Source organism: Vulpes vulpes, chromosome 12 (genome assembly GCF_048418805.1).
Source record: "Vulpes vulpes isolate BD-2025 chromosome 12, VulVul3, whole genome shotgun sequence".
NCBI classification, from domain to species: Eukaryota; Metazoa; Chordata; class Mammalia; order Carnivora; family Canidae; genus Vulpes; species Vulpes vulpes.
In genome coordinates this window covers 122333145-122360198 of record NC_132791.1, presented here as the reverse complement: position 1 = coordinate 122360198, position 27054 = coordinate 122333145, and the positions used below count along the sequence as shown (strand labels likewise).

At 46.2% G+C, this 27054-nt stretch overlaps 4 protein-coding genes and 1 pseudogene across 14 annotated transcripts in view; 3 read left to right on the top strand and 2 right to left on the bottom strand.

The window, feature by feature from the left end:
• CRYAB (crystallin alpha B) overlaps positions 1 to 26563 on the bottom strand; it is a 28585-nt gene extending 2022 nt beyond the window's left edge. The window contains exons 1-2 of one of the 5 annotated variants that reach the window (XM_072729819.1): positions 25263 to 26563; positions 850 to 1249 (exon numbers count right to left, since the gene is read on the bottom strand). In XM_072729819.1, coding sequence (XP_072585920.1) covers positions 850 to 1050 — 201 coding nt within the window. In that variant the 5' untranslated portion in view covers positions 1051 to 1249; positions 25263 to 26563. Of the gene's footprint in view, positions 1 to 849; positions 1250 to 2043; positions 2161 to 2301; positions 2393 to 7169; positions 7447 to 13407; positions 13507 to 25262 lie in introns of those variants that run through there. The other 4 variants (XM_072729821.1, XM_072729820.1, XM_072729818.1 and 1 more) reach the window with 4 other exon arrangements.
• HSPB2 (heat shock protein family B (small) member 2) lies at positions 2100 to 3247 on the top strand. Its single transcript, XM_026006830.2, has 2 exons — positions 2100 to 2232; positions 2593 to 3247. The coding sequence occupies exons 1-2, from the start codon at positions 2139 to 2141 to the stop codon at positions 3045 to 3047; spliced, it is 549 nt and encodes a 182-aa protein (XP_025862615.1). The 5' UTR covers positions 2100 to 2138; the 3' UTR covers positions 3048 to 3247.
• Positions 6858 to 14375, top strand: C12H11orf52 (chromosome 12 C11orf52 homolog). The gene is made up of 4 exons (XM_026006832.2): positions 6858 to 7015; positions 12087 to 12124; positions 13162 to 13250; positions 13474 to 14375. The coding sequence occupies exons 1-4, from the start codon at positions 6984 to 6986 to the stop codon at positions 13720 to 13722; spliced, it is 408 nt and encodes a 135-aa protein (XP_025862617.1). The 5' UTR covers positions 6858 to 6983; the 3' UTR covers positions 13723 to 14375.
• LOC112925983 (ATP synthase subunit ATP5MJ, mitochondrial pseudogene) lies at positions 9517 to 10041 on the bottom strand (annotated as a pseudogene).
• The window catches only part of DIXDC1 (DIX domain containing 1), a 70874-nt gene continuing 58551 nt past the window's right edge, over positions 14732 to 27054 (top strand). The window contains exons 1-2 of one of the 7 annotated variants that reach the window (XM_026006827.2): positions 14732 to 14877; positions 15988 to 16079. In XM_026006827.2, the coding sequence (XP_025862612.1) occupies positions 16023 to 16079 (57 nt within the window). In that variant the 5' untranslated portion in view covers positions 14732 to 14877; positions 15988 to 16022. Of the gene's footprint in view, positions 14878 to 15382; positions 15527 to 15987; positions 16080 to 24415; positions 25028 to 27054 lie in introns of those variants that run through there. The other 6 variants (XM_026006824.2, XM_072729814.1, XM_026006826.2 and 3 more) reach the window with 6 other exon arrangements.

The window sequence follows — 27054 nt, the reverse complement described above, 5'->3', positions numbered from 1 at the left end:
GATCTGGACACGGCTCCTGCTGCCTCTCTGACCCCAATGCCTGGCCTTGTCATTTGTCTGTGAGACAAAGGCCCCTTCTTTTTACTCAGGCCCCTGCCAATTTTCCCACCCACTCAATCTGGAATGTTCTGCTGGTCTTGATTGTCCTTCCAAAGCCCTTGCTCACTCAGCTCCTGTTTACTCACATTTGAATATTTATTTTTAAACCAGAGCGTTCTCTGTGACAGCTCTGTCAAGCTTATCTGTTCACCCCCTTTCTCCCACCCTCTTAGGACAAGTGGGGGTCCCAAGACTGGACTTATGCCCTGTTCTTATCAGGTTTGGACACAGGTCAGTGCCCTGTCACAGTGCTGAGAAACCTGGAAAATCTTAGAGGAAGGAATAGAAAGAAAGTCAACAGTGTTTGCTGTCTTCAGCTCCATTCAGTGGAAGTGAAAAGCTCAGAATGAGGCAGGACTGTTTCCTGACTCTGAAACTTGAGATGCTAACATTTGTCAGGAGTATGAGATATCAGAAGAGGCGAGCAAAGGAGTCTGAAGGCAGCTCTTTCCCTGTAGATCTTTCTGAACCAAACCAGAAAGGGGCATCCTACTTAGAAGTTAGGAGATAGAGGGCGATCTTCACAGCCCGTGGAGAAAAGGCAGTAAGTAGGACACAGTGGAGCATCAAATACAAACAGGTAAACTGGTGGAAAGAACCAGTAGCCTAGTCTTTCTTAAACACTGGTGGACATACAAGTGCCTAAGATGCTTAGACATAGCCATATTCAGGCAGAGAGAAAAAGGAGAGCAGGTGGATATGTTTCCAGGAGGTTCTAGGAAGAACTCTCCTCTCCTGGCAGAGACTTACCTCTGAGAGCCCGGTGTCAATCCAGCTGGGTGCCCGCAGGAATGAGGGTGGCCGAAGGTAGAAGGGGCTCAGGGAAGTAGAAGTTGGGAAGAGATCAGACTCCAACAGGTGCTCTCCGAAGAACTGGTCAAAGAGGCGGCTGGGGGAGTGGAAGGGAAAGAAGGGGCGGCGGATCCAGGGGTGGTGGATGGCGATGTCCATGGTGGCTAGGTTGAGTGGAGGGGGTCAGCTGGCTGGTCAGCTCCTTCAGCCGCAGCTACAGCCAGCCCCTTATATACGCAGTCTTGTGAAGCTTCTGGAATGGTGATGTCAGGAGTTTTATTATCCCAGCTCACCGCCCGTTCATGGAGACTTGTGATCGGGGATTTGGCAGTGTGACACATACCCAGTACTCACTGAGCTAAGAAAAGAGAAATACAAACACGTCTGAGCTGGCCAGTGACTTGTCCTGGTCCTGTTGCACTAGCTTTCCCTCCACACCCAGTAGTGCCCCCCCCACACCCCCTTCTCTGGAGATGGGAGGGAGTCAGGAATCCCAAGCAGGCGGCTGTTGTGCCCCTCCTCCTCCTCTCCAGCCTAGCGTGCCAGGGGAATTGGGCCAGTGACTATCTTGGGCCTGGGCAGGAACTGGAATCTTCCTAGGCTGGGCCCCAGGGACATTAACTCTTTGTGGGTCCCTGGAGAAGAGCAGCCATCACCAGCAAGTCAGCGCCAGGCATCTGTGTGGCGCCCCGGCTTGACCCTGGTTCAGGAGAGGACCCTGACATTCGTCTGGGCAGAAGACCCTTCACCCCACCCCAAAAAAGGGTGGGAAAGTTCCTTGCATCTTTCACCTGACACGGCGCGCAGGACAGCTTTGTGCAGTCGGGTGTAGGGTGCCTGGGCCTTGGGCGGACAGAGGGAGGAAATGTGGAAAATGCGCCCACGGTGAGGGTGAGGGTCGCCGCTAGGCCGCTCCAGGGCCTCGGGACCGGCCTCCCGCCGCGGCTCGCAGCTCGCAGCTCGCTGCCCAGCCAGGACCCCCAGCTGTCCCCTCGGGCCGCCTGCGACAGCTGCAGGGCGCGCGGGGGGGGGGGGCGCGGGGGTCCAGGCGGCGCGGGTCACACACTTGTCGCAGGCGCTCAGGGGCCCGGCCCCGCCCCTCCCCCACCCCGGGCTCCGCACTATTTTGGGTGGTGTAGACCCCGCCCCCACCTCGGACCGAGCCCTGGCCCGCCCGCCCCGCAGCTGGAGGGGTCGCTGCTCTGTTGGGGCTGCAGCTCGGAGCGGAGCCGCCGACGCCTCCAGCCATGTCGGGCCGCTCGGTGCCCCACGCCCACCCGGCCACCACAGAGTACGAATTTGCCAACCCCAGCCGCCTGGGCGAGCAGCGCTTCGGAGAAGGTATGGCCCAGACGCCACCCCGGGCCCCCACCCGCACCCCCACCCCCACCTCCTGAATCCCGGGCTGACCTCCCGACAGTCCTGGCCTCCACCCCACTCCGGGCTTAACTGAACTCCTGGGGCGAGCCGTCTCCCACCCGGACCCCCCCGCCCCCGCCCCCGCCCCCGCCAGGCAGGGCTCGGTCCCCTTCCCGCTGACCTCGGGCAGGTGCCCGGCCCTGACCCCCTGGCTGGGCCCGTGCTCCCCTCTGTCCCGCGGTCCCCGCCCGGCCTGCCCTCCGCACCCCCACCTCGGCCCCTGGGCCCCGCCCTGGCCTCACCCCTCGTCCCCAGCTCATCCTGCCTCATCCTGCCCCTCAGGCCTCCTGCCCGAAGAGATCCTGACCCCCACCCTCTACCATGGCTACTATGTCCGGCCCCGGGCCGCCCGCGCCGCCGAGGGTAGCAGGGCAGGGGCGTCTGAGCTTCGGCTCAGCGACGGCAAGTTCCAGGCGTTTCTGGACGTGAGCCACTTTACGCCCGACGAGGTGACCGTAAGGACTGTGGACAACCTGCTGGAGGTGTCTGCGCGGCACCCCCAGCGCCTGGACCGCCACGGCTTCGTGTCCCGGGAGTTCTGCCGCACCTACGTCTTGCCCGCCGATGTGGACCCCTGGCGGGTCCGGGCGGCTCTCTCCCACGATGGCATCCTCAACCTGGAGGCACCTCGGGGTGGCCGACATTTGGACACGGAGGTCAATGAGGTCTATATCTCCCTGCTCCCTGCACCTCCCGATCCAGACGAAGAGGAGGAGGCAACCAGGGTTGAGCCCTGAGTGTCACTGAGCCAGCACCCAGTGAACCCCTTTCTACCCCCCGCGGTGGTATGAGCAGCTGCCCACCGCCCCAGAGGTAGCCGCATCCTTGGGGGGAGGGGGAGAGTGCATGGCCCACAATGTATGGTTTGGTCCCTTGAGACATGTCATAGCCTTTGGTTTAGTTCTGGGTGGAGCTGAATAAACCCAAATCTCAGGGCCTTGTTTGTGCTGCTCCCTGTTCTGTGGCCTGGACGAGGGGATGGGCAGGGAGGGAAGAGGCCATAGCCAGCGAGACAAAAGCTCCTCCGTTAGATGTGCCCCACGTCACAGCACCCTGAGCTCACACTTGGATGCTGAGATCATACCCGGAAGCTGACACTGGCTCCAGATCAAATTCCTAGCTGTAATTTTCTCACAATGCAACAAAAGAGAGAGTGATCCTGGGAGGGGAAAGGGATATGCCATCCAAACAGCCCAGAGGGCACTGTCTGAGCTGGTGATTAGAGACACAAAAACAAGGGTCTCCAGCCTGTCTGGCCTGTTTCGGGTAGGGGTTGGGAAAACAGTGTTAGCTGGAGAGAGTTGCCTAAAGCCCTGTTTTCCCAGAGTAAGATCTGTCCACTGAAAATGGTCCCTGATTCTGAGCGGTGGAGAATGCATACACAGGGCACAGACACAGACGCCTCTGCCATTGTCACCAAACCACCAAGTGTCTCCAACCTGTGCACAGGGTCTATGAGAGAAAGCATCTGTTTCTAATCTTGGAACATCCCAAAGAGAGGAATCACTTAGTCCAAGACTAAAGGCAGGGGCACTAGAGCTATTTATATGGTGATGGCGGCCAGGGAATCTTCCTTTGGAAGCAGACTCTTAATACTAGGGACATGGTGTGTTCAGAAAAGTGTGGGCATCTGGCTCCTCAGTTACTCTCTGTAGTTTGTGCATGTGTTGATTTGAGAAGGGTCCAGAAGACCTCCTTGCCCCAAAACATATATTTTACTAGGTTGTGGTGGACACCTGAAGTTCTTCCATTTAAGTGGTTGATTCTGAACTTTTTAAGGTTAAAGACCCGGCTGAAAAATCTAGCAAAAGCCGTATGATCCTCTTCCCATAAAAATACACTCAAGCTTGCCTTACGATTTGAACAAGTTCACACAGCTCTTGAGATCCATTCCTATAACCCCCCTTCTTAGGGATCTGTGGATTCTCAAGATAAGAGCCCTCATTCAAATAATTCAATTCTTGGTTAAAGGATTACCATTTAACAAAAATGAAAGCGTACCTCAGAGAAATAACTATTGACACATTCATTTGTTCATCCATTCACTCGACAAGTGTTTCTCAACCCCCAAGTAAGGCACTGTGGTGGATGTACATTATAAACATAATTTTTTTAAAATGCTCTTTTATTGTCTACTTTCAGGAACCTTACATCTAGTTGAGAAGAAAAAGAAATAGAAGAGATCTTTATTCAGACTTCAGCCAGAATGATTTCCATTGATCTATTTTGGAATTGTTATTTTTATTATTATTATTTATTATTGTTATTATTATTATTGTTATGTTAGTTTTATTTCAAAGAGGGGGTTCCTTAGCTAGAAAAAAACTCAAAACCTCTGATTTAGTCCAAATCCCCATACCACTGAAATTCTTTTACAACTATTAGTCAACTTCCTCTTGGGACTTTTTTAAGTGAAAGAGAACTTAGAACTTTGTAAGTTCTTTTTGGCAGTTCTTCATCAGAACTTTTTGGATGTATTTCTCATAAATTCTTCCTTTTATTGACCCCAAATCTTCATTTCAGTAACTTCTGCTCATTGGTCTGGTCACGTCCAGAAAATAAATGCAATCCTTCTTTCACTTAGGAGTCCTTTACAGATATTTTAAAATAATCATCCTGTCCTCTAAAGGCTTCTCTTTCCCAAGTAAATATACCAAATTCTTTTAACCATATCTTATAGGACATTTTTTTAAAGTTTGTTTGTTTATTTATTTGTTTGTTTGTTTGTTTGTTTATGCAATACCTACACCAAACATGGGGCTCAGATTCACAACCCCAAGATCAAGAGTTGCACGCTCCTCAGACTGAGCCAGCCAGGCGCCCCTAGGACTTTCCAAACCACTTGTTACCTAGACAACTTTCTCTTGAACACACTGGCTTTTGACAATGTAACTTGAAATTCAACATGTAGACCTAAAATTATTATTCCAGTCATGGGCCCACTGGAACAGACTTCCGTGAATCATTGATACCCTTATTTATCATTCTAGAATTCCATAAATGCTGCTTAAGGTATATCATACCACAGTACACTGTGGTTTCCTATGGAGTTTCTGGTCATAAAATCTCTTTGGTGTTTTCCTTTAAAACTTTCCTTTACATTTCCTGAGGCTGGGTGGCTGAGTGAGTTAAGCGGCTGCCTTTGGCTCAAGTCACCATCTCAGGGGCCTGGGATTGAGCCCTGTGTTGGGCTCCCTGCTCAGTGAGGAGTCTGCTCTTCCTTCTCCCTCCACTCCTCCATCCCCCCACTCTTGTTCTCTTTCTCTCGCTCTTGTTCTCTCGATAAATAAAATCTTATTTAAAAACTCCCTTTAAATTAGGGAAAGTGGCTGAAAAGAGACAAGATTTTGGAGGGCTTTGAGTGCCAGGCTAAGAAGTTTGGGTATCGGGGTGAAAGGAATACAGTTAATACTAGAATACAAAAGGAATTACCGGGGAGAAGCACAGCCATGAAGTAAGACGCTAGTGCAATGATCCAGCACAAAATAATAAAGTAAAATGCTTTTCCATCTGACAATTAGCTGAGAACAAGAAGTAATAGCAATAGCTAGAAATTAATGAAAGCTTCCCATGTGCCAGGCTGTGGACAAGAGCTTTATTTACTTTATCTCATTTAATGTTCACCAAAATCCTATAAAACTATCACTCCCATTATTCCCATTTCTCTTAAGGAAAAAATATTCCCATTTCTCTTAAGGAAAAAAGAGTGTGCAGGCCACTCCCTATGGAGCCCAGGGCTGAGCTATGGGTCCTGAGCACCCAGCAGGGGCACACAGATAACCGGACATCTGAGCAAGATGGGTTGGGAGCATTGAAGACAAGCTCACAAATTTTCCCAGAGCCCATATTGTCTACAGAGGAATTTGCTCAACTGCATCCTACTTGCTGGTGAGAGTAGAATGAATATAACATTGGCATTGGAAGGAGAAGCCGAGTTGAGTTGGAAGTGGAGCTTCTGTAGTTCTGTACTGGGATGAGGAAGTAAGTGATCAGGAAGTGCTGACGCCATGCCAATCCTAGAACCATATGATTTTTGACCACAAAGGGGATTAGGTAATGAGTCTAGTCCTCTCTTTTCACCCAAGTAGAAAAAGTGACCTGCCCACATTAATTCCAAAAGCAAGGGAGCATATAGAAGGAGTCAATTTCTCTAAATTTAAGTTTCCGGGAGACTCCAGTATTCAAACCCAGATTCTGGACAGGGACAATAAGAAACTGATACTGGTTACTTTGAAAGTGAAACTCCATTAAACCTGAGTAGTGCTGGGGAAACATATGGTAAGAGTCTGCACTCCATTATAGAGGCTATATTTCAATGACAGTTTAAGGTGGTAGAGAAACATTTCCTAAGGAAACCCAGAGCCCCTTCCTATCTCAGATTTCTTTTCACTGAAGCTTGAAGCTCAACATTCATGGCTTCATCAAAGCAGCTCCAAATCCCAAAGGTGAGATAGCTCTCACCTGGAGCCCATGTGTGTTCCTCTACCCCTTGGCTGGAAAGAGTCACCTGGGAATCACTCCAGCAGGTGGCTTCCAAAGTCCAACCGGCTAGGTTGAAATCTGACACTGACAGAGACTCCCTGGGAACTGCTGTTGAAAGCTAAACCAGGAACCAGGAAATCCACAACCCTCTATGTAGAAAAACAGCTGGGCTCCCTCCGAGACAGAGCACCATGGGAAACCAGCTCTGCTGCCGGGGATGCTGGTGAGTAGGGGCAGAGTGGGGGAGGGTAATGGCTCTGTTGGTGGACGTGGAGGCCCAGAGAATAAGAGAAAGCCTACAGATAGTTCTCTACCAACCTCCCATTGCCACCTCCCTCTGCCTGGCACACCTCCAGGTGCCAACACCAGAGCATTACCTCTTTCTGTGTTGACTCCTTTCAGAAAGCCTCAGAAAACATAGCCAAACATGCTGACTGCCGCGTGGCCAGAGCAGGACTGGAATGGTGAATTGGCTTGGTTTCTCCTTGTCTTCCTCTTCTGCTCCTTTCCTTTTGCTCCCTTCCCTTCTTCCCTGGATGATCATCATAATTATAATGTTCGAGAGCTACCAGGCTCTAGGCACTTTTCAAGCAATCTCCTTTACTCTTTCCAACAATAGTATGAGGGAGGTGGCCTTACTCCTCCTGTTTTTACAGCTGAGAAGCTGAGGCTCAGAGAAGTTAACTTCTCCCAGGTCACATGGCTAGTGAGCAAATAAACCAACATTCCACCCCAGGCCTGTCTGACTTCAGACCCCATACTTTCTACCCGTGCATAATACTGCCTCCCACATCAAGCAAAGCAGCTTTGGAGACATGTTATTTAAAAGAGCTGAAGTAGAGAGGAGAATATCCATGGAATGTTGGATTAGAGCTTTCACACTTCCTTGCTGTGTGACCTTAGGCGAGTCTTGTAACTTCTCTTTGTCCTCAGGTAGACAATATAGCTAACACGACCTATGTTGTTTAGATTATAGGTTTGAAGAGCAGAGGATATGTGAAAGCCTCACAATAAATTATTTGTAGTGTCTTTACTGCTTTTTCCCAGAGATATAATCACTCTAAATTCCCAGACCTAGTTTTATCTTGTTTACTGTTTTCTTGGCTATATCTCCCATGCCTGGGTCAGTCTTGAGGATGTCTTGGTTGTGAAAAAAATCATCATCATATTTAGAGAAATAGATAAGGTCCTTTGAAAAGCTACATGTAATTTGGAATCAGTACATTGGGTTCCAGTCCTGTTCTTACTACTCGTTCAAACAAACATTTTTATTGAATGCCTATATGTACCAGATATAATGACAGATGCAGAGGATGTGGTAATAAGAGGTAATTTGGCCCCTGCCTTCTTGTGTAAGAAACCAAAGTTTTACGGACGCTTGGGTGGCTCAGCGGTTGAGCCTCTGCCCTTGGCTCAGGGTGTGATCCTGGGGTCTTGGGATCGTGTCCCACATCGGGCTCTTTGTATGGAGCCTTCTTCTCCCTCTGCCTATGTCTCTGCCTCGCACTCTCTGTCTCTAATGAATAAATAAATAAAATCTTTAAAAAAAAAAAAAAGAAACCAAAGTTCTAGGGCCTCACTTGGCCTATCTGAAATTAGAAATGATAATGAGTTTCTCAGAAGCTAATCAGGATTGGTGGGGGTGGAGGGGTGCACTTTTTAAACTCTGAGATGTCCCATAGACATAGGACATTTAGGGTCTTCTAAAAAAATTTTTCCCCAAAGATTCATTTATTTGAGAGAGAGAGGGATATTGTATTCGGGGTGAGGAGCAGAGGGGAAGCAGACTCCATACTGGGCAGGGAGCCCGACGCGGGGCATGACTATATGACCCTAAGATCATGGCCTGAGCCAAAATCAAGAGTCCAATGCTCAACCGACCAACTGAACCACCTAAGTGCCCAGGCATCTAAGCATTTCTACAGAAAGGGTGTCACAGCTTCTTTTGCTTCCCTTGTGCCAAGTTTTCACAGTCTTCATTTTTGGTTAATTCTTTCTCTGATGGTGCTAATCATAGCAGTCAGCTTTTACTGATGTTCCTTATATGTCAGGTACCTGTATTTTACATTTTTTTAACGTAATTCTTCCAAAAGTCCATGGGATTTAGCTTCTATTATTATTCTCATTTTGTTAATAAAAAATGAAAGCCTGATGAAGCTAAAAACTTGCTGAATATCACACGGCTAGTCTGATACCATCACTTTGACTCTAGGGCCTGGTTAGAAACACTACCCTGGATATTACAACCAAAACATATTTTTTTCCTCTTAAGATATTATTAGGACCAGGGGCGCCTAAGTAACTCAGTCAGTTAAGTGTCTGACTCTTGGTCTGACTCTCGAGTTAGGATTTCAGGCTCATGGAACTGGATCACGCATCAGTCTCTGCACTCTGCAGGTAGTCTGCTTCAGATTCTCTCTCCCTCTCCCTCCTACTCACTCTCTCTCTTCCCCAAATAAATACATTTTAAAAAATTTTAAAGTATTAATAGGACTGGATAAATACTGTTCTCCTCTGATTCTTACTATCTCAATAAACTTAGAGACTTTAAGACAGTATGATGATTAAAAAGATTTTTATTTTAAAATATCATTATTAAAAAATAAAAATAAAAAAAAATAAAATATCATTATTATTATTATTTTCTGATTATAAAAGTAACACACATTCACTGAAGAAAATTTGGAAAATACCAAAGAGCAGAAAATAGGAAGCAACCATAAATATTCTAAATATATTTATAGCAACCATAAATGGCAGGAACATTTTAGTATATTTCCTAGTATATTTCCATGTAATCCTTTTTTTTTTTGGCGCACTTCACAGTTACATTTATTCATGCCACAAAGGAAACAACACATCTACAAGTGTACAGCAATGCTTCATGTTCCCATCTAACAGAGCTTGCTGAGATTTACAGCCAGACTGAAGTTCTGATTTGTACTCCAAGCAAAACTGGATAATGATGACCATGAGCAGGTGCAGGACTCAAAGCTTTCATAGTTTTACTTCTTTTATCAGCAATCCTGATTTTATAAACGGTGAAGTCCATCAATCCCATTCCTACCCAAATCTCCTGGTAAACTTGGGTATTATAGGCCTCTATGAGGGATCCAAACATTTTTAACAAGGCTTTGAAGCATCTCAGCACAGAATCCCTGGCTCAGACTGTCCCAACCTGCACAGCCAATGACTCGGAAAGGTCACTTCCATGTAATCCTTTTGAAATGCTTACATGCATAGCTTTTATCCCAAAACATGCCTTATTATCTTTTTGTTAACTTAAAGAATAAGCTTTTCCATGCTATTAGATGTTCTTCCAACATGTTTCTTAAACAGATGTATAATGGTCCATTTATTGGAGATGCCATTTATTTAGTCAATTCCCAATGTTAGACATATAGGATATTTACTATTTTTTGCAAATTGCAAAAAAATATGCCCAACATTGGGAATATTTCCAGTCAGAAATATCCTATATATCCATTCCCTTGTAAAAAATGCTACAATGAGCATCCATATTTGCACCTGATTATTTCTTAGGATATGGAACTGCTATAGCAGAGGGTACACACTTTATGTTTAAGCCTCCTCATACTTCTTATCAATTGCCGTGCAGGAAAATTGAGCCAGTTTTTATTCATACTACCAATATAGGAGAGTGCCTATTTAGCTTCCTGAATTCTGAGCTAAAAATAAAATCCCATCAGCTATTAGACTTACTGAATATTCCATTTAGGTTGTGTCCCGGCACTGTATAGTATCCAGCTTGGGAAAGGCTCCATTCACTAAAATTGGTCGCCCAAATCTGTTACTTTAGAATTTATATTCTCTTTATCCATTTAAGTAGAAGTAAGTAGGAGAACAGTCTCCACAAGGGCAAGGAATTAGAGGCTAGGATAAGGCTATGAATAGACAAAGGTAAAAAAAAAATTTTTTTTTAAGAAAAGGAAGAGCTAGGGCAGCCCTGGCGGCTCAGTGGTTTAGCGCCGCCTTCAGCCCAGGGTGTGATCCTGGAGACCCAGAATGGAGTCCCACATCAGGCTTCCTGCATGGAGCCTGCTTCTCCCTCTGCCTGTGTCTCTGCCCCTCTCTCTCTCTCTCTCTCTCTCTCTGTGTGTGTGTGTGTCTCTCATGAATAAATAAAATCTTTAAAGAAAAAAAAAAAAAGAAAAGAAAAGGAAGAGCTAAAGTGGCAGAGGTAGAAACACCTAGAAGTGGTTTCAAAGCTTTTCCTCCTGAACCACGTGTAAAGTTCAGATGGTGATTCTATTTGCTCTCAACTTAACAAGCTGCATTAAAACCAAAAGTCAAACCAAAACACAAACAAATATATGCGGGAAAATCCTAATTTTTTCCACAGGAGGAAAAAGGACATGATCTAGAAGTTTCCCTCCCTCCCTCTTTCTTTTTAACTAGCATAAGAAGGAAATTTCCTTAGGGGGACAGAAATCAGACAGATAGGGCTGGCTCTGGAGAGAGCTGGAAATGTACTAGCAAGAAAAAGCATCCGGAGTAAGCCCCAAACTATTCAGCCTATTTCCTCAGACAAGTGTTTTTCTCTGGCCATCAAACAGTTGACAGTCACGTAGACACAGTGGCTCCACCAGGGACCCCAGGGGCTCAGAAATGAGTCTGTCCTACAGCTCAGAAATGAGGTCTGTCCTGCAACAAGGGCAAGGCAGCTGAGTCACTCACCAAATTCAGAGCTCCCTGTGCTGTGGATGTTAAAGGTTAAATATCTCTCACTTTCCCTGTTAATTAAAAACAAGGACAGAGAAGCAGGAAGGGAGATCACATGTTAGAAAAGGGCTTTGAGGAGTCCTAACCAGTAAGCCCTGGTTGTGGCAGCTCCTGTGACTCCCAGATGAGAATCCCATGTTAGCAGAGACCCTGAAAAAAGAAGCACTGAAGCAGCAGCAAGAGGGTCTCTGAATCCAGGAATATTCCATTATTTGGCAGGTTTCCCTTACCCTCTGCTGGGATTAGCCTGCTAGACAATCCCAGAATAGCCCTCAACACAGCTATATCCCTGGCATGTTGTGCCTAGTTGCCTGAGGCTGTATTTTGGGTTTAGTTATGTCAGTTGTACCACTTCACCTTCCAGAACCATCCTTGTGGAAGAGATACGGTACCATCGATAAATGCCTAGGCTGGCTTAGGGTGAAGCTTTGTTAGAAGGAAGTGAGGGAAGTTCATCCCAAAACGTTCAGGAGGCCACAGAACAAATGATGAAGATGGGAAGATGGAGGCCAGGTCCCTTACACGTGGGTGATCTGTGTTTCTTTTTACAGGAACTGCCCATCAATTGCCCAGAGGAAAAAGAAAACAGGTAACTGGATGTTGAGGGTGGGGGCTTGAAGTGGTCCAATTAGAGAAGTTGCTAGAACCTGTGTCTTTGGAAAAGGCAAAAGGATGAAAAAGAGGAGAAGCCTTAGAAGAGATAAAGGGAGATACTACACCTGAGAAAATCTTCCAGGGTTCAAGACCAGCTCTGAGTCTCTGGGTCTTATCCTTTCCATCATCTCAGAGTGGCAAGGTTGGATGCTCATTCTTTCATTCACCCAGCAAAAATTAATTGAGCACTGATCGTGTATGCGAGGCGCTCTGCTGGGTCCCAAGGAGGCAGAGAGGCATAAGAAGGACACAAAGAGCTCAAAATCAAATTTGAGAGAATTGTTTACACATAAACAAGTAACTGCAATGCAATCTACTAGTGCTATAATAGATTCACATTCATAGGAGAGTGAGAGTGCGGGAGAATGGGAGAAAACACCAATGTTGAAGGAATAATAGCAAGTTCTCAAGCTGGAAGAGGAAAACAGAGAAGAAAGGGTATTTTAGGCAGTGGAATTATCTCATATAGAAGGAAGGAAGGAAGGAAGGAAGGAAGGAAGGAAGGAAGGGAGGAGGAAAGAAAGAAAGAGTAAGAAGGGGGAAGAAAGAAAGAAAAGGAAGTTAACCCTTCCTTGAAAGTGACCGATTGTGTGGTGTGGCTGAACACTTAGCACATTGTACTTTAATAGTCTGTATACTTATTTGTCTCCCCTAGTAGACTGTAAGCTCCCCAAGGCAGAGAAAATAGCCTGCTCATCCTTTTATCCCCAGAACATGGCACACAGCCTGCCATATAATGGGCTCTCAACATTGTACTGTGTTAGGGGCCAGTGTAAAATGAGGATGGAAGATATTGTGGGCAGAGAATGAAAGGAGTTTGGATGTGAGAATGTCACCAGTCAAAGAGGTGAGAACAGGGGCAGGGAGATTAGTTAGAAGCCCACCATAATACTCAAACAGAGATTCCAAGAAGGCAATCTCAGCAGAGACAGAGAAGAGAGACTGAATTTAAGTTGGATTTCTTTCTCTCAGGAAGCCAAGCAAGACAGACACTGAAGCAGCAGCAGCAGCAGCAGCAGCAGCAGCAGCAGCAGCAGCACAGGCACAAGCACAGTGCAAAGGTAATGACCGGCCTCTGTCCCTTCCAGGGGGCTGTACTGACATGGGATCTGAGGACTCAGCATTTTCACCCTGCGACACATCTCCATTATCTGGAACCAGAACTTGCTGGTTCTGTCCCACAGAGGAGCAAGGCAAGGGGACATCAGAATCACTGACCTTGCTTTGTAGGTGAGGGGCAAAAGCAAGCCAAGAATCTCCCTTCATGCTGTCCATTTCTTGCAGGTCCATAACACAAGAGGACATACGTATGAGCAGGTGTTAGAGAAGCCCGGATCTCAGGAGAGGAATCCAGGCCTCAGGTCCAAGGAGAGCAGCTTACATTATGCAGACATTCAAGTGTGCAGCTGTACCCAGCCTCGCTCTGCTCGGCAGGTGAAACACCTCCAGTCAGAAAATGCAACGGAGTATGCAATCCTCCGCTTCCCACAGGCCACACCCCGCTATGACAGCAAGAATGGGACCCTGGTGTGAGCCCTGGGGAGGACGCACCTGTTTCCATCATTTTACCACTACTCCCTTAGGGGAGAATCTGCCTTGGGGAATTGGTTGGCAGCCCAGAGATGCCTGCCACGTTTTAAAGAACTCCAGAGCCCCATGAATGCCACCAGTCTTGCCCCCTCCCCTAGGCCTATCTTTTATTTGCCACCATTAGCTTGGAGTTGTATTTGGGTTAGCTAGGTGTGGATGGAGCTCCACAAAATCAGGGGGCTAGGATGAGCCTGAAGGAAGTGTTTTGACCTCTACCTTTGCTCCTGCTTTCAAGAAAAGTGCTGACAGGCCAGATTACCCCAGCACTTGAGCTGATTTTGTTGGGCTTAATTTAACGGTGTCTCTTTTACACACCTTACACTCCAAAGCTTAAGAAGAAAGAGGTGCTCTGGAAAAGCATTCTCAGTTCTTGTACACAGCCCCCCAGAGCTGGCTTGGGCAATTCCTTCGGTGGTGGGGTCAAAGGTCCCAGAACCTAAACAGACAAACGAGGGCAGGGACTGAGGCGTGGAGGAAGCCATCTCTGACCATCGGTGACAAGGACTTCAAGTCATTTGACAGAACTGCATGACCTGGAAACTCCCCTTGGCTTGCAGGTGCAGAGCCGCTAGGATCAATAAATCACAAAAGGAATATCCCTGGTGGCGTTTTCCCGGGTGGGGGGCTGCGGGCTTTCCGTAAGTAAAGCAGGACTCGCTCAGCCTAAGGGCAGCGGGGAAATTCAGGAGCTTCGCGCGGGACCCCCCAGGCCTTGGCTGGGGCGGAGCACCGGCGTGGTTAGGACGTCCAAGAGGCGGGTTCCCATCTTTGCATAAGGCTGAGCTCCCCGGGCCAGTCCGCATTCAGGGGGCGGAGCGGGCTCGGTCCGCAGGGGGCGGGGCAGGAAGCCAGGGGGCGGGGCCAAGGCGGCAGAGCCTGCGGTCCGGGCCGTTAGGAGGCGGGGCCGGCCGAGAAGGGGCGGGGCCCAGGCGGGCAGGGTCTGGCTCGCGTCAGCTGGAGGTGGGCGGGGCCAGGCCGAGCCGGCCTCCGCGTCACCATGGCAGCGGGGACGCAGCCGCGATGCTGCAGCCGGAGGAGGCGGTGCTCAGAAGGGCTGGGGACCGAGATGCTGAACCAGACGCACGGATGATTTAAGAAGTAGGTGCTGAAAAGTGGGGGAGGGGGGTGAGGTAAGGGGGGGCATGCCTGGGAAATAGAATTACTCCTGGTCGAGCGTCCAGATCAGAAGTAGGTACCCTCGGAGGGGTTAAAATGGGGGGGGGGGGGGCGGCTAGAAAGAAGGAGGCGGAAGTTTCAGGTTCTGAGCCGGCTCTGAGTCTTTCAGGTTCTTAGGGTGCAGTTCCTGAATCAGACTTTCTCGGAGCTTGGAGACGAATTTAAGGGCGTGTACCCCTTCAGCCTGTATGCCATCCTCCCCAAATACCGATGCCCCTCGATGTATCCCTGAGAGCGATGATTCTTTAAGACCGACATAGTACCGAAAATGGAATCATGGCACAAAATAGTTGGTGGTAATAGTATCGACCTCATAGAAGAAGATTTGTGAGTATTTAAAACACTTGGAACAGTACATGGCATGTAGTCCAATGTCGCTGCCATTGTCAGCATTATCATCATTTTCCCGGCCTGTTCTCTGGCACAGGGTGGATTTGAAAGAAGTGACTAGAAAACTTCCTCCGCCGCAAATTGGCAGAGCAACTTCCTCGCGGGTTCACTACTAGCTGGAGCGTCATAGCAAGAACTTGATTTCCAACAGTTATTTACTATGACGGTCAAATAAGATGATGTAGGTGATAACACTTGTAAACTTGAAAGTGTTATGTCAACATTTCTGCCTTAATATATAAACGCAGACTTTCTAGGTTAAAATGGAATTCCTGAGGATGAATAGAAGTGCATGCCAGAAGCAGAGCTCCCAGTATTTGTCTTGATTGTCTTCAGAATTCTTGTCATTAACTGATAATCTTAGGGAGAAGGGAAAAATGCATCCTTGGTGACTGATAGGGAAGCATTGCTCTTTACTTCATTACTATTCAGCGTAAGTGGCTAGTTTTTAAAATATCATTAGGACAGTTCTGTTGTGATTACATTATCTTTGGCTGGATTTCCCCACCAATTGGGGTCCCATTTCTAGATGACATAAGTTGGTAGATTTGAGGCAGGGTCCTGACCCTACTAGGTTGGTTTAGCTTGGGAACTTTTTTCCTGTCCTGAATTTTTGTACATTCTCCCTCTTCCTATTTTAAGGTGGCTGTGATCCGGCTTTTCTAGGGACTCTGAAGATGGGGACTCAAGTGGTTAGGAGACTCTGTAACACCTTGCTGCCAGCAGAGCCCTCTGTAAGTTTCTGGTATACTGTTAAAAGAAGTGTGATGACATTAATGGAATTTTAGGACATTTCCACAACTGGGGATTTCTCCATCAGGACTCAGATCCTGGAACAAAACTGTCATATATTTGCTTTCTTTTCTTGCTTCCCCTTTTAGTGGAAATGCTAGCTGCTTTGATTCATTATTAAAATCAGGGAGATGTTGAAAAATTATAGCAATTAATCAGAATATATGCTGTTTAAAAGATTTAATAATAATTGTTATAGAAATAATGCATGTTAATTATAGAGCATTTGGGAAATATTGTAAACCATTATTTTAAAAAACCATAATGCTCCCTTCCAGAAGCAATCACTGTTATTATTTTAGAATGTAGTATTTTCTTCTAGTCTTCCCCCAAGGAGAGAGATCCCTTGCACAAATGGGGGAGGGGCAGACAGAGAGGGAAAGGGACAGGGAGACTCTCTACTGACCATGGAGCCCCACATGGGGCTCGATCTCATGATCCAGAGATCATGACCTGAGCCAAAATCAAGAGATGGATGCTTAATCCAACTAAGCCACCTAGGCACCCCTAAAACAAACATTTGAACAGTTAAATTTAATATTTACAAACATTAAGAAAAGCAAGAATCAAAGGGTCCCTGGGTGGCTCAGTTATGAAGTATCCAACTCTTGATTTTGACTCAGATTATGATCTCAGAGCATGAGCTCTGCATCGGGGCTATATGCTCAGCAGGGAGTCTGCTTCTCTCCCTCTCCCTGCTTATGCTCTCTTTTTTTTTCTCTAATAAATAATAAATAAATCTTTAAAAAATGTTTGTTTTCATGTGGTTACAAATGTTTGGTAAACATTATAACGGTTCTAATTTTCTTGACCATTTTTCTGTTTGTTAGACTTTTAGGTTTCCCTCCCCCGTGATAAATTGACTTCCTCATTTAAGACTTTTTTTTCCCTTTGGGTTGGGTTCCAGAAGTAGAATCCCTAGGTCAAAGATCAAATGACATGAACATTTTAGGTAATAACTTAACTTTTAAAGGAAGAATCCTGGTGTCAGATTTTATATATATATATATATATATATAAATATATATAATATATATATAATAATATATATATAAATATATATAATATATAATAATATATATAAATATATATATATATAATTATATATAATAATTATATACATATATATATCTCCCTGAAGACAGAGGGTCAACAGCTGAGAGATAGAAGGGTTCTTGGTAGAAATCTGGCTACCTCTTGCTGTGAAGTCTTAGGTCCTGCAGAAAGATTATTTCATGATAGTGTAGTTAGTAATGTGGAGCCCTAACCTATTATGAATGGCAGTCCAGAGGTATGGGGGCTTGTGTAGTGTTTATACCGTAGAGAAATTCAAGAGTTATTTCCAAAATATCCACCAGATGTCGCTAGTCTTAATCTAATTTCTACCCACAGGCTAATCTGCAGATAATTTTTGAAATGTGAATTTCAAAAATTCATGTAGAATGTATTTGCATATCTGCTTAAGTACAGTTTATATTAAGCACTGGCATCTGGTGATTACTTTGGCAACATCCTACTCTAGTCTCTTATCATTCTGTCTCTTTTTTCCTTTTTCTTCCTACTCAGTCTGTCACTCACCCTGTACACTTTGTCCCCACATACTAATATTGGATTCTTGGTTGTACTAGTCTTTTACTATTCTTTCTTTCAGTCTTGTTTCTTGCTTCTGTGTCTATTTGTGTATTTATGCGTAACTCTGCGTTCCTGAGGTGTTTTTTTTTTTTTTTTTTTTGCTGAAAGAAAAGGACGTGGCATATAATGACATACAGTGGGCACTCCATATATTTAGTGAATATTTAAAGAAAAAATGCATTGGTGAAGGAGAAGAAAATATAAAAGGATACCAGAAATTATCTATTTATATCTGTCTTGGAAATACACTGAAAGAGACAAAAATTCACACTTCTAAATTAACTAGAATTAGGGGCACTGGGTGGCTCAGCCGGTTAAGCAACTGCCTTTGACTCAGGTCATGATCTTGGGGTCCTGGAATTGAGCCCTGTTTCTGGGCTCCCTGTTCAGCGGGGTGTCTACTTCTCCCTCTGCCCCTCCCCCTGCACGCACACTCTTTCTCGCTGGTCCTCTCTCTCTCAAATAAATAAATAAATGGAGAACCTTTAAAAAATAAATATTTAAAAATAAATTAAACTATAATTAAATGTTAAGGGATATAATATGGAACATGCTATGACCTTTGAATTATAAAAAGAAGAATATTCAGTCATTGAGCTAGGATTTATTGAGCATCTACTATGTGCTAGGAAATATTTTTGGTTCTGGAGATAAACCTGTAACTAAACATACAGAATTCCCTGCTCTCATGGACTTTACATTCTGGGCAAGGAGACACTGACAAGCAAACGAACAAGTAAATACAGAATATACAAGACAGTGATGAATGCTAGGAAGAAAAATAAAAATAAATTAGGCAAAGAGATTTGGGAGTGCCTGGATGAAGGGGTGCTGTCATTTTATTTATTCACTTTTACTTATTTTTTGTTTTTTAAGTAGGCTTCACACCCAGTGTAGAGCCCAGTGCAGGGCTTGAAGTCAACAACCCCAAGATCAAGACCTGAGCTGAAATCAAAAGTCAGATGCTTAACCAACTGAGTCACCCAGGTGCCCTGGGTATTGTCATTTTAAATAGGGTGGTCATGAGAAGGCTGAACAGATAAAGTGATATTTGAGCAGAAACCTGAAAAAAAGAACAGGCATGAACCATGTGTTATCTAGGACATGGGTATTCCAGAAAGATTAAGATAAGATCTACCTTGATTTTAAGAAAACCAAAAGTGGTCAGAGGAGTTTTATGAGGAAGCAGAACTTGAACGAGGCATAGTCAAGATCTGAGTAGTAGAAGGATAGTAATGAAGGCATGGGAGATGAAAATGAGCCCTGGAAATGCGTGAGACAGAGAGGAGCCTGCTAACCTGTGCACCCAACCTGTGTACCAGCAATGTGGGGGAGGGCCTTGAGAGGAATTTATATCTGACAGGAAAAAGGAGTGTTTGAAAACACTTGACCATTTGAGCAGGAAGATGAATGCATTGTCTAAGTAAGATTAAGGGGTATAGACTAGCAGAAAAGCCTGGAGACAAAGGGAGCAGATTAAGAGCCAGGACACGTTTGGGGTCTTTGGTGGTAGATGTGAGCCCTTTTTGTGTACATTTATGCTGATGTCTCTGAAGATAAATGCAGTAGAAATTGTAGACATATGTTACTGCCAAGAATTTCACTAATGTGTGAAAACAGAAAAAGATTAAGAAATTATTTCAGAGTCATTTAAAATATTTCCATTGACAATTTTAATTATGTTTATTCAGATTGTCTTTCTGCTTCTTTATAGTCATTAATGATTGTGCACAATAGATGTATTAAATCTACATAGTGTGAGGGATGCCTGGGTGGCTGAGTGGTTGAGTGTCTGCCTTTGGCTTAGATTGTGATCCCAGGGTCCTGGAATCAAGTCCCACATAACGCGCTCTGCATGGAGCCTGCTTCTCCCTCTGTGTATGTCTCTGCCTCTCCCTGTGTGTCTCTCATGAATAAATAAATAAAATCTTTAAAAATAAATAAATAAATGAATAAATAAATAAATTTACATAGGTGTGAGGTTCACACATTTCTACACAGGGAGAAGTCACAGTCAATATTTTCACCAGGGGCAGCCCGGCTGGCTCAGTGGTTTAGCGCTGCCTTCAGCCCAGGGTGTGATCCTGGGGACCCGGGATCGAGTCCCATGTCAGGCTACCTGCATGGGGCCTGCTTCTCCCTCAGCCTGTGTCTCTGCCTTTCTCTCTCTCTGTCTCTCATGAATGAATAAATAAAATTAAAAAAATATATATATATATTTTTTTCACCAAATGGCAATTCTGTCTAAGGCTCATAGTCTTACTTAGGCTAGCATATTATTATCTGTATTAATAAAGTGATAAATGAGTTAGCCAGTGATTCCTCCACTCATTTATTTTTTCATTCATTCAACTAAAAACATTTACTGAGTACCTTTTATGTCTCAAGCATCATATAAAAATATTGCGTAATGATTAAGAACCTGGACTTTGGCTTTACCACTTAGCAGCTATAAGTTCTGGAGCAAATTACTTATCCTCCAGACCTCTCTTTCTTCATCTGTAAAATGGGGATAATAAAAACCCCATACTGTTTATGGTGATTGTGACCATCAAATGAGCTAATGTACATAAGTGCTTAGTATAGGGCTTAGCATATAGTATAAGTTCAATCTTAATATTATTATGGTTGTACATAGATATGTGGGTAGCTTTTAGTCGGTGAGGGAAGCATTTGCCATTATTGTTAAGATAATATTAGGACAGAGGGAGGAGGTCTGGTAAAATTTCAGAAATCAGGCAGCATGGCATAGATATACAGGAAGTGGCTAGCTTGGACCCTCTGCCTGTCCTCCCAGGCAGAGTGAATGACAAGCCAGCAGTGGTGGGAGTGGTTCCAGCTACCTGGACCGGCTTGCAGTTTCCCCACCTTCCAGCACTACGGGATGCAGATCATTGCCCTAGTTATTCCTGGTTCTTTTAGCTAACCCACTTACCCTACCAGCTCTTATGCTGATATCACAGCAGAGTGAGATGGGGAAAAGGGAGGGGACAGTAAATGTTAATGCTGTTTAGAGCTAAAACTCTGTTCTTCACATGGGTTACTTGGTAGGGCAGACCATGATAAATACCATGATCACATCTTTGGAGCAAAAAAACCTAGAGATTATATGCTCCAACAGGGATTTTGTGCTTTTTCCAAGTGTGAGAGGCAGACTATATGTGAAAATAGTATACTTTTTGGAACAGTTCATTAGTTGTGTGGGGAAGATGGCACAGAATATTATGAAATGGTACTATCTAGATTTAAATGAATTAAAATTGAATGCTATTTAAATTTTCATCCTGCATTTGCATTAGCCACATTTTAAGTGCTTACTAATAGCATGGGGCTAGTGGCCACTGGACTGGATGGCACAGATACAGAACATATCCACCATCACAGAAAACCCTATTGCATACCACTACTGTAGAAAATGTGGTTGATATAATTACAGACTTCTAGGGAACAGAGCAATTGTGGGCCACATGCCCTATAATAAATCTTGTATCTATCTACCACAGTTCCCTCTAATTCCTCCAGCATGCTGTGAGGTGCAGGGCAAACAGCACAGGGCTGACTATCAGAGGCATTTGACTATTCAGAACTTAGCTCCTATTGTTTTGTTTTTGTTTGGATTTTTATTTGACAAAGAAGGAGAGAGAGAGAGAGAGAGAGAGAGAGAGAGAGAGAGCACAAGCCAGGGGAGAGGCAGTGGGAAAAGGAGAAGCAGACTTCCCACTAAGCAGGGAGCCCTGAGATCCTGACCTGTGCTGAAGGCAGATGCCTAACTGACTGAGCCTCCCAGGTGCCCCAGATCTTAGCTCATATTGATATGCTGAGTGACTGTAAATAGCTCTCCTGGTCTTTATTCCTTCATGTGTGTCAAAAGATTTTTTTTTTTTTTAGCTTTAAAATCCAATGGTTTAATGAGTCTTCTCCTGGGAATATTGAGCTCACAGGTCCTTCTTTGATATAGGCCTTGTTCTTTGAGAAATAGTGACCTTTTGGCATATAACTATCAGCAGGACCTCCCTCTGATGTTTCAATACTTTCTCCTTTGTCGAAAGCCTGATGGGCTGGCAACCAATCAGAATCCTCTATCCAGAGATCCACCAGCTGAGTGTTTTGGTTTTGCATCACTATGCATATAGATGTGTTGCATGCAATTTTATGTTGTTTCTCTTTTCAAAGGGCCTTGTTGCATTAACATGGATCAGTGACTCACCTGATGGTATTACACCATGAACTGTGGTCATGGCAAGTCCCCTTGGCAGCTAAACTCCCCAGCTAGTTGGGAAGGACAGTGGTCTTCTGACTTGTGGGCTGATCAGGTTCAGTTTGATTTGGTGTCATGGCTTCTCCCCAGCCTTTGCCAGAATTGAATACACAGCATTCAGTCAGCAGCAGCCACTTAACACCTCTGCTGGCCTTTTGCTCCCTGCTTGCTGTGGTGGGGGTGGGGGAAGGTGGTGGAGGTGTGTCTTTCTCAGAAGTAGCTTTGCATTTAGCAGCTTTAGACATTCAGGCAAGATGTTGCTAGTTCTGGATGCTCAGGTATGGATTTTCTTTCTCTCTAGTGAGCTGAGGAGGCGGTCATTAGGTTGAAAAGAGCTGTAACTGATTTTCTTGCTGAGGTACCAATGTGTATTTGGGGAAGGAATTTGTGCCTTCTGCAAAATCAGAAGTGTAAAGTCCTAGCTCCTCAAACTGCCTTTGTTACTGACCAGCTGTGTATCCTTGGGCAAGGCCCTGACCTCACAGCCTTCCCCTCCATCTGGGATCACGAGGAGTATGTAACATAATATGGGTTTTCTTTCAGCTTCCAGTTTTCCTATAGAAACAAGAATGTGCATTGAGAGTACAAATGACTAGTATTCCTAAAAATAAATAATCAAGGCTGTGACTTGAATAACTAGAAACAGAGGGGAATAGCTCTCTGGTTCATTTGGGGAAGCTTTTACTGAACTCTTTCAAAAGCTCCAGGACATTTTTATACTATTTATTTCATTTTATTTCTCAAAATTTCATTTAAATTCCAATTGGTTATCATATAGTGTAATATTGGTTTCAGTAGAATTTAGTGATTTATCACTTACATGTATAACACCTAGTGTTCATCATACCCATTACCCATTTAGCCCATCCCCCACTCACCTGTAGTGCCTATTTTAATTAAAACCCATTTCAGGGGGCCTGGGTAACTCAGTCCGTTGGGCATCTGCTTTTGGCTGGTGTCATGATCCTGGGGATCTGGGATGGAGCCTGTGTCTAGCTCCCTGCCTAGCAGGGAGCCAGCTTCTCCCTCTTCCTCTGCCATTCCCCTCTACTTGTGCTTTCTCTCTCTCTCTCTCAAATAAATACAATCTCAAAAAGAAATAAAACCCATTTCATTCATTAAAAATATGGGCTTTACATTTTAGCAGTAATTTTTTTGTCTTAAATATTTTATTTATTTATTTATTTATTTATTTATTTATTTATTTATTTATTTATTTATTTATGGAAAGAGCCCTACAGAGCGGGGTGGGGAAGGTGTAGAGGGAAAGAATCCTGAAGCAGACTCCTCCCTGAGGGGGAAGCCAGAAGGGGGCTCAATCCCAGGACCCTGAGATGGTGACCATGACCTCAGCTGAAATCAAGAGTCAGCCTCTCAACCAACTGAGCCATCTAGGTGCCACTTTGCAGTTATTTTGAAAAGAAATATGAGTTTTAAAGGTAAAGCTTTGGTGATCCTTGGTTTACCCTTGATCTGTTGTGATCCTGTGATATTTCTTTAGTACTATTTCTATTAAATGCATTCTGATATCACCTATAACTAAATTTCCACACACACACACACACACCCCAGTCTGGCTGGTTCTCTCTTTCTCTCTCTCTGTTTTTTTCTTTCTCTCTGCTCCCCGTCTTTATTTTATTTTTTAAAAACCTTACTTACTTATTCATGAGAGAGAGAGAGGCAGAGACACAAGTAGGCTCCATACAGGGAGCCCGACATGGGACTCGATCCCAGGTCTCCAGGATCAGGCCCTGGGCCGAAGGCGGCGCTAAACGCTGAGCCACGGGGGCTGCCCTGCTTCCCCGTCTTTAGCCTAACCTTACTCTCCAGGCCTCTTGTGGAAAAAGGTTGCTGTTTTCAGCTCTTCCGGGGAAAAAAAGTCCTGATTCATTTCCTTTCCCACCCATCTTGTGGGGCGTTTGGCTTTAAATCCGCAGAATGGGGACACCTGGGTGGCTCAGTGGTTGGGCCCCTGCCTTAGGCTCCGGTTGTGATCCTGGGATCCGGGATCGAGTCCCGCATCAGGCTCCCTGCGAGGAGCCTGCTTCTCCCTCTGCCTGTGTCTCCGCCTCTCTCTCTCTCTCTGTCTCTCATGAATAAGTAAATAAATCTTTAAAAAAAAATAATAAGGGGCGCCTGGGTAGCTCAGCGGTTGAGCATCCGCCTTCGGCTCAGGGCGTGATCCCGCGGTCCCAGGGTCCGAGTCCCGCATACGGCCTCCCTGCATTGAGCCTGCTTCTCCCTCTGCTTCTGTCTCTGCCTCTCTCTGTGTATCTCATCTTAAAAATAAAATAAATAATGAATCTGCAGAATGTGTGTGTGTGTGTGTGTGTGTGCGCGCGCTCACGCCGGCACGCCTGCCTGCAGGCCCGGTGTGTGATTGCGAGCGCGTGCACTCGCCGGCTCGCCGGCCGGTGTGTCAGCGACTGTGTGTGTGTGTGTGTGTGTGTGCGCTCACGTGTGTGTGTGTGTGTGTGTGTGTGTTCGCAGCGCGCGCACAGACCCGCCCGCCCGCCGGCGGCCTGGCGTGTCGGTGCTGCAGTGTAGGCACACAGGCCCGCCCCCAGCCCGGTGCAAGCGTGTTGTACGCGTAGTGTGTGTGTGTGCGTGCGCGCTGGGCGCACACACCGGCCCGCCGCGCGCCCGCGGTGCTCCCCCTTAGCACGCCGGGCCGGGGGCTGCCAGCCAGCGCCCCTCCGCCCTTTGCGCGCCCCAGCTGTTTCTATAGGAACCGCGACAGTGCCGGGGCCCCTCCGGCAGAGGCCGGGTGCGAGCATGCCCAGTGCAAGGCGCTAGTTTGGCTCGGGTCTAGGTTTCCAGTAAGTGGCCTGCGGGACTCCGGAGAGATCCCAATAAGCTGAGCGGAGAGTCTTTGTGTGCAGAGGAAGGAGGCGGCGGCCTGGCCTGGAGACCCCGCCCGGGGAGCCCCCGGCAGGAACAATGCTAGCCTGCCTGACCCGGGGGAACTTACTGGACGTCCTGCAGGAGGGCTTCAATGAGGTAACCGTCTGCTCCTCCCACTCCCAGCTCCCCTCCCCCAGCGCCTCCCGCCTCGCCTCGTCTCTGGAAGGGGCTCTCCTGCCCCATCCTCGCGGGGACCCCAGACCCCTTCCCCCGCAGAGCCCTAAGGGGCTAAGGTGGTAGGTACCGTACAGACGAGATGGCTAACGGGGAGAAATCAGAAGGGCCGCCTGCCTCCATCGAAGCCGAGCGATGCCCTTCCTTGGTGGCTTACCTGAGCCGAGTAGACAGGACTGCAAACTCAGAGGTCATCTCCTTCCCAAAGAGGTGGGTTGCACCCTCCTCGGGGATTCTCCACAAGAAAATCCCCAGGGAAGCCTCTGCACGCATGGCAAAAGTGCTCATTCTATTTCAGGAGCTAACTGGGTGGGCCAAGTTAGGGGTGAGGTGGAATTGCATTGGTAGAAAGTTTGAGAGAGGGCAGGGTGAGTAGGTGGTCCACTTGAAGTGCCCTCTTCGCGTTTCTGTCTCTTTCCATTTTCTGGGCAGTAGATTTCTTGACCACCAAGGGCATGGTTGGCAGGCAGGACCGTAGAGGAGAGAGGTTGCTTGAGTTTCTGGGCCGAATTCAGGGGAGCCAGCATTTGCTTCCTTCTGTGTGCCAGTGGGGCATGGGACCCTCAATCTGACAGGCAGTATGGGCTAGGGCTGGCTGGGGGTCTTTCTCTTTTCATGGTTTTCTCTCAGAATTCTGTGGTTTCTTCCATTCCCTTCTCTTGGGACCCAGGAAATTCTGGTTTTGGACCCTCCCCTCCTTGTGCTCCATGTGTCTTCCATTGCTTCCAAGCCCCACCCCTTTGGTTCGCCTGATTCCAGCATCCAGGGAGACCTTTACCAGGAGACCTACGCTGTTGGTTGTGTCTTTTCATCTTTTCTTCTTTGCTCTTTTTCTTGCCACCTCTTCCTCTCTTCCCTCTATGTCTCTCTTAAATATAAGACTTTCTGAAGATCACTTTTGAGTTAACACATGAATACATCCTCTTCTTAAATCTGAACATTACAGGCAAGCCTGCGTGCCTTTGGCCACCCCTCCAGTCCTGGCCTGTTCCCCAGAGGTGACCCTTCACGTGAATTTGTGTGGAAGATTTTCTTTCTCCCACTGCACAGAATACTCTTTTCTCAATTCCTGTTTCTAATTAAGAAGCTCCGCAGCCGACCTGTCTCAGAACCTTCCCAGCCTGCTCCCTGTGCCCCAGCCTTGTTCCAGACAGAGGAAAACTGCAGAAATGCTGTCCCCACCTAATCAACGGAGTCAGAATTTTCCTTTTGCGGAGGGATGTCACAACCTTGAGTCCAGGGCGGAGCTTGCATGCTGCCCGCACTGCAGGGCTCCTTGTTTTGCATCCATCCTCCCTGAACACACACGGACCGCACCGCACTGTTAAGGGCTACAGTCTGAGAAATGAAACACAGCTGAGCTGGGAAGCCACCTTTTTGAGTGTTACCGGTATTCCTGATTCCTCTTCTCTCACTCGGGCCTCTGGGCCTCCCCTGATCCCAGGCTTCGTACTGTCTGACTCATCCACCAATTGTGGCAGAAGCTCCTTGGGTCCTTCTATAGCCTCCCTCCCTTTTAACTCAGCCCCCCCCCACCCCCATGTCAGGTCCCAGTGTTTTGTTAGGCGGGGGAATCCAGTACAGTCAGCCCTAGCCTTTGCCTTCTGCTCCTTTTCACTTCTAGACCTTTCAGCTGAAGAGCCAAAAGGCTTGGCTGTCTTTTCCATGCTTTACTGCTTCCATAAATATCCCCTGATCTCCCATTCCGGTAAGACATAAAGGAAAAGGATAGTGGGAGAGTTTTGTTTGTGGTGGTAACACAGTCTCTTCATCAAAATGACACACGGTAATTTATAATGAGCTCGTCTAGAGTAATGCGGTAATGCCCCCTGTCCCTCTCTGATGTTTGATTTTTTTTCTGCCCATCCTTCCTGCTTCCCTCCATCGCCTTCATGGGCTTACATACAATCCATCCTTTCTATTTGTAAATTGGAACTTTGATAGCCAAT

Coding starts and splice junctions, on each gene's coding strand:
- HSPB2 (XM_026006830.2), top strand. CDS start 2,139: ATGTCGGGCCGCTCGGTGCCCCACGCCCACCCGGCCACCACAGAGTAC. Junction 2,233..2,592: donor CGAGCAGCGCTTCGGAGAAG/GTATGGCCCAGA, acceptor CCTGCCCCTCAG/GCCTCCTGCCCGAAGAGATC.
- C12H11orf52 (XM_026006832.2), top strand. CDS start 6,984: ATGGGAAACCAGCTCTGCTGCCGGGGATGCTG. Junction 7,016..12,086: donor CTCTGCTGCCGGGGATGCTG/GTGAGTAGGGGC, acceptor TTCTTTTTACAG/GAACTGCCCATCAATTGCCC. Junction 12,125..13,161: donor CCAGAGGAAAAAGAAAACAG/GTAACTGGATGT, acceptor TCTTTCTCTCAG/GAAGCCAAGCAAGACAGACA.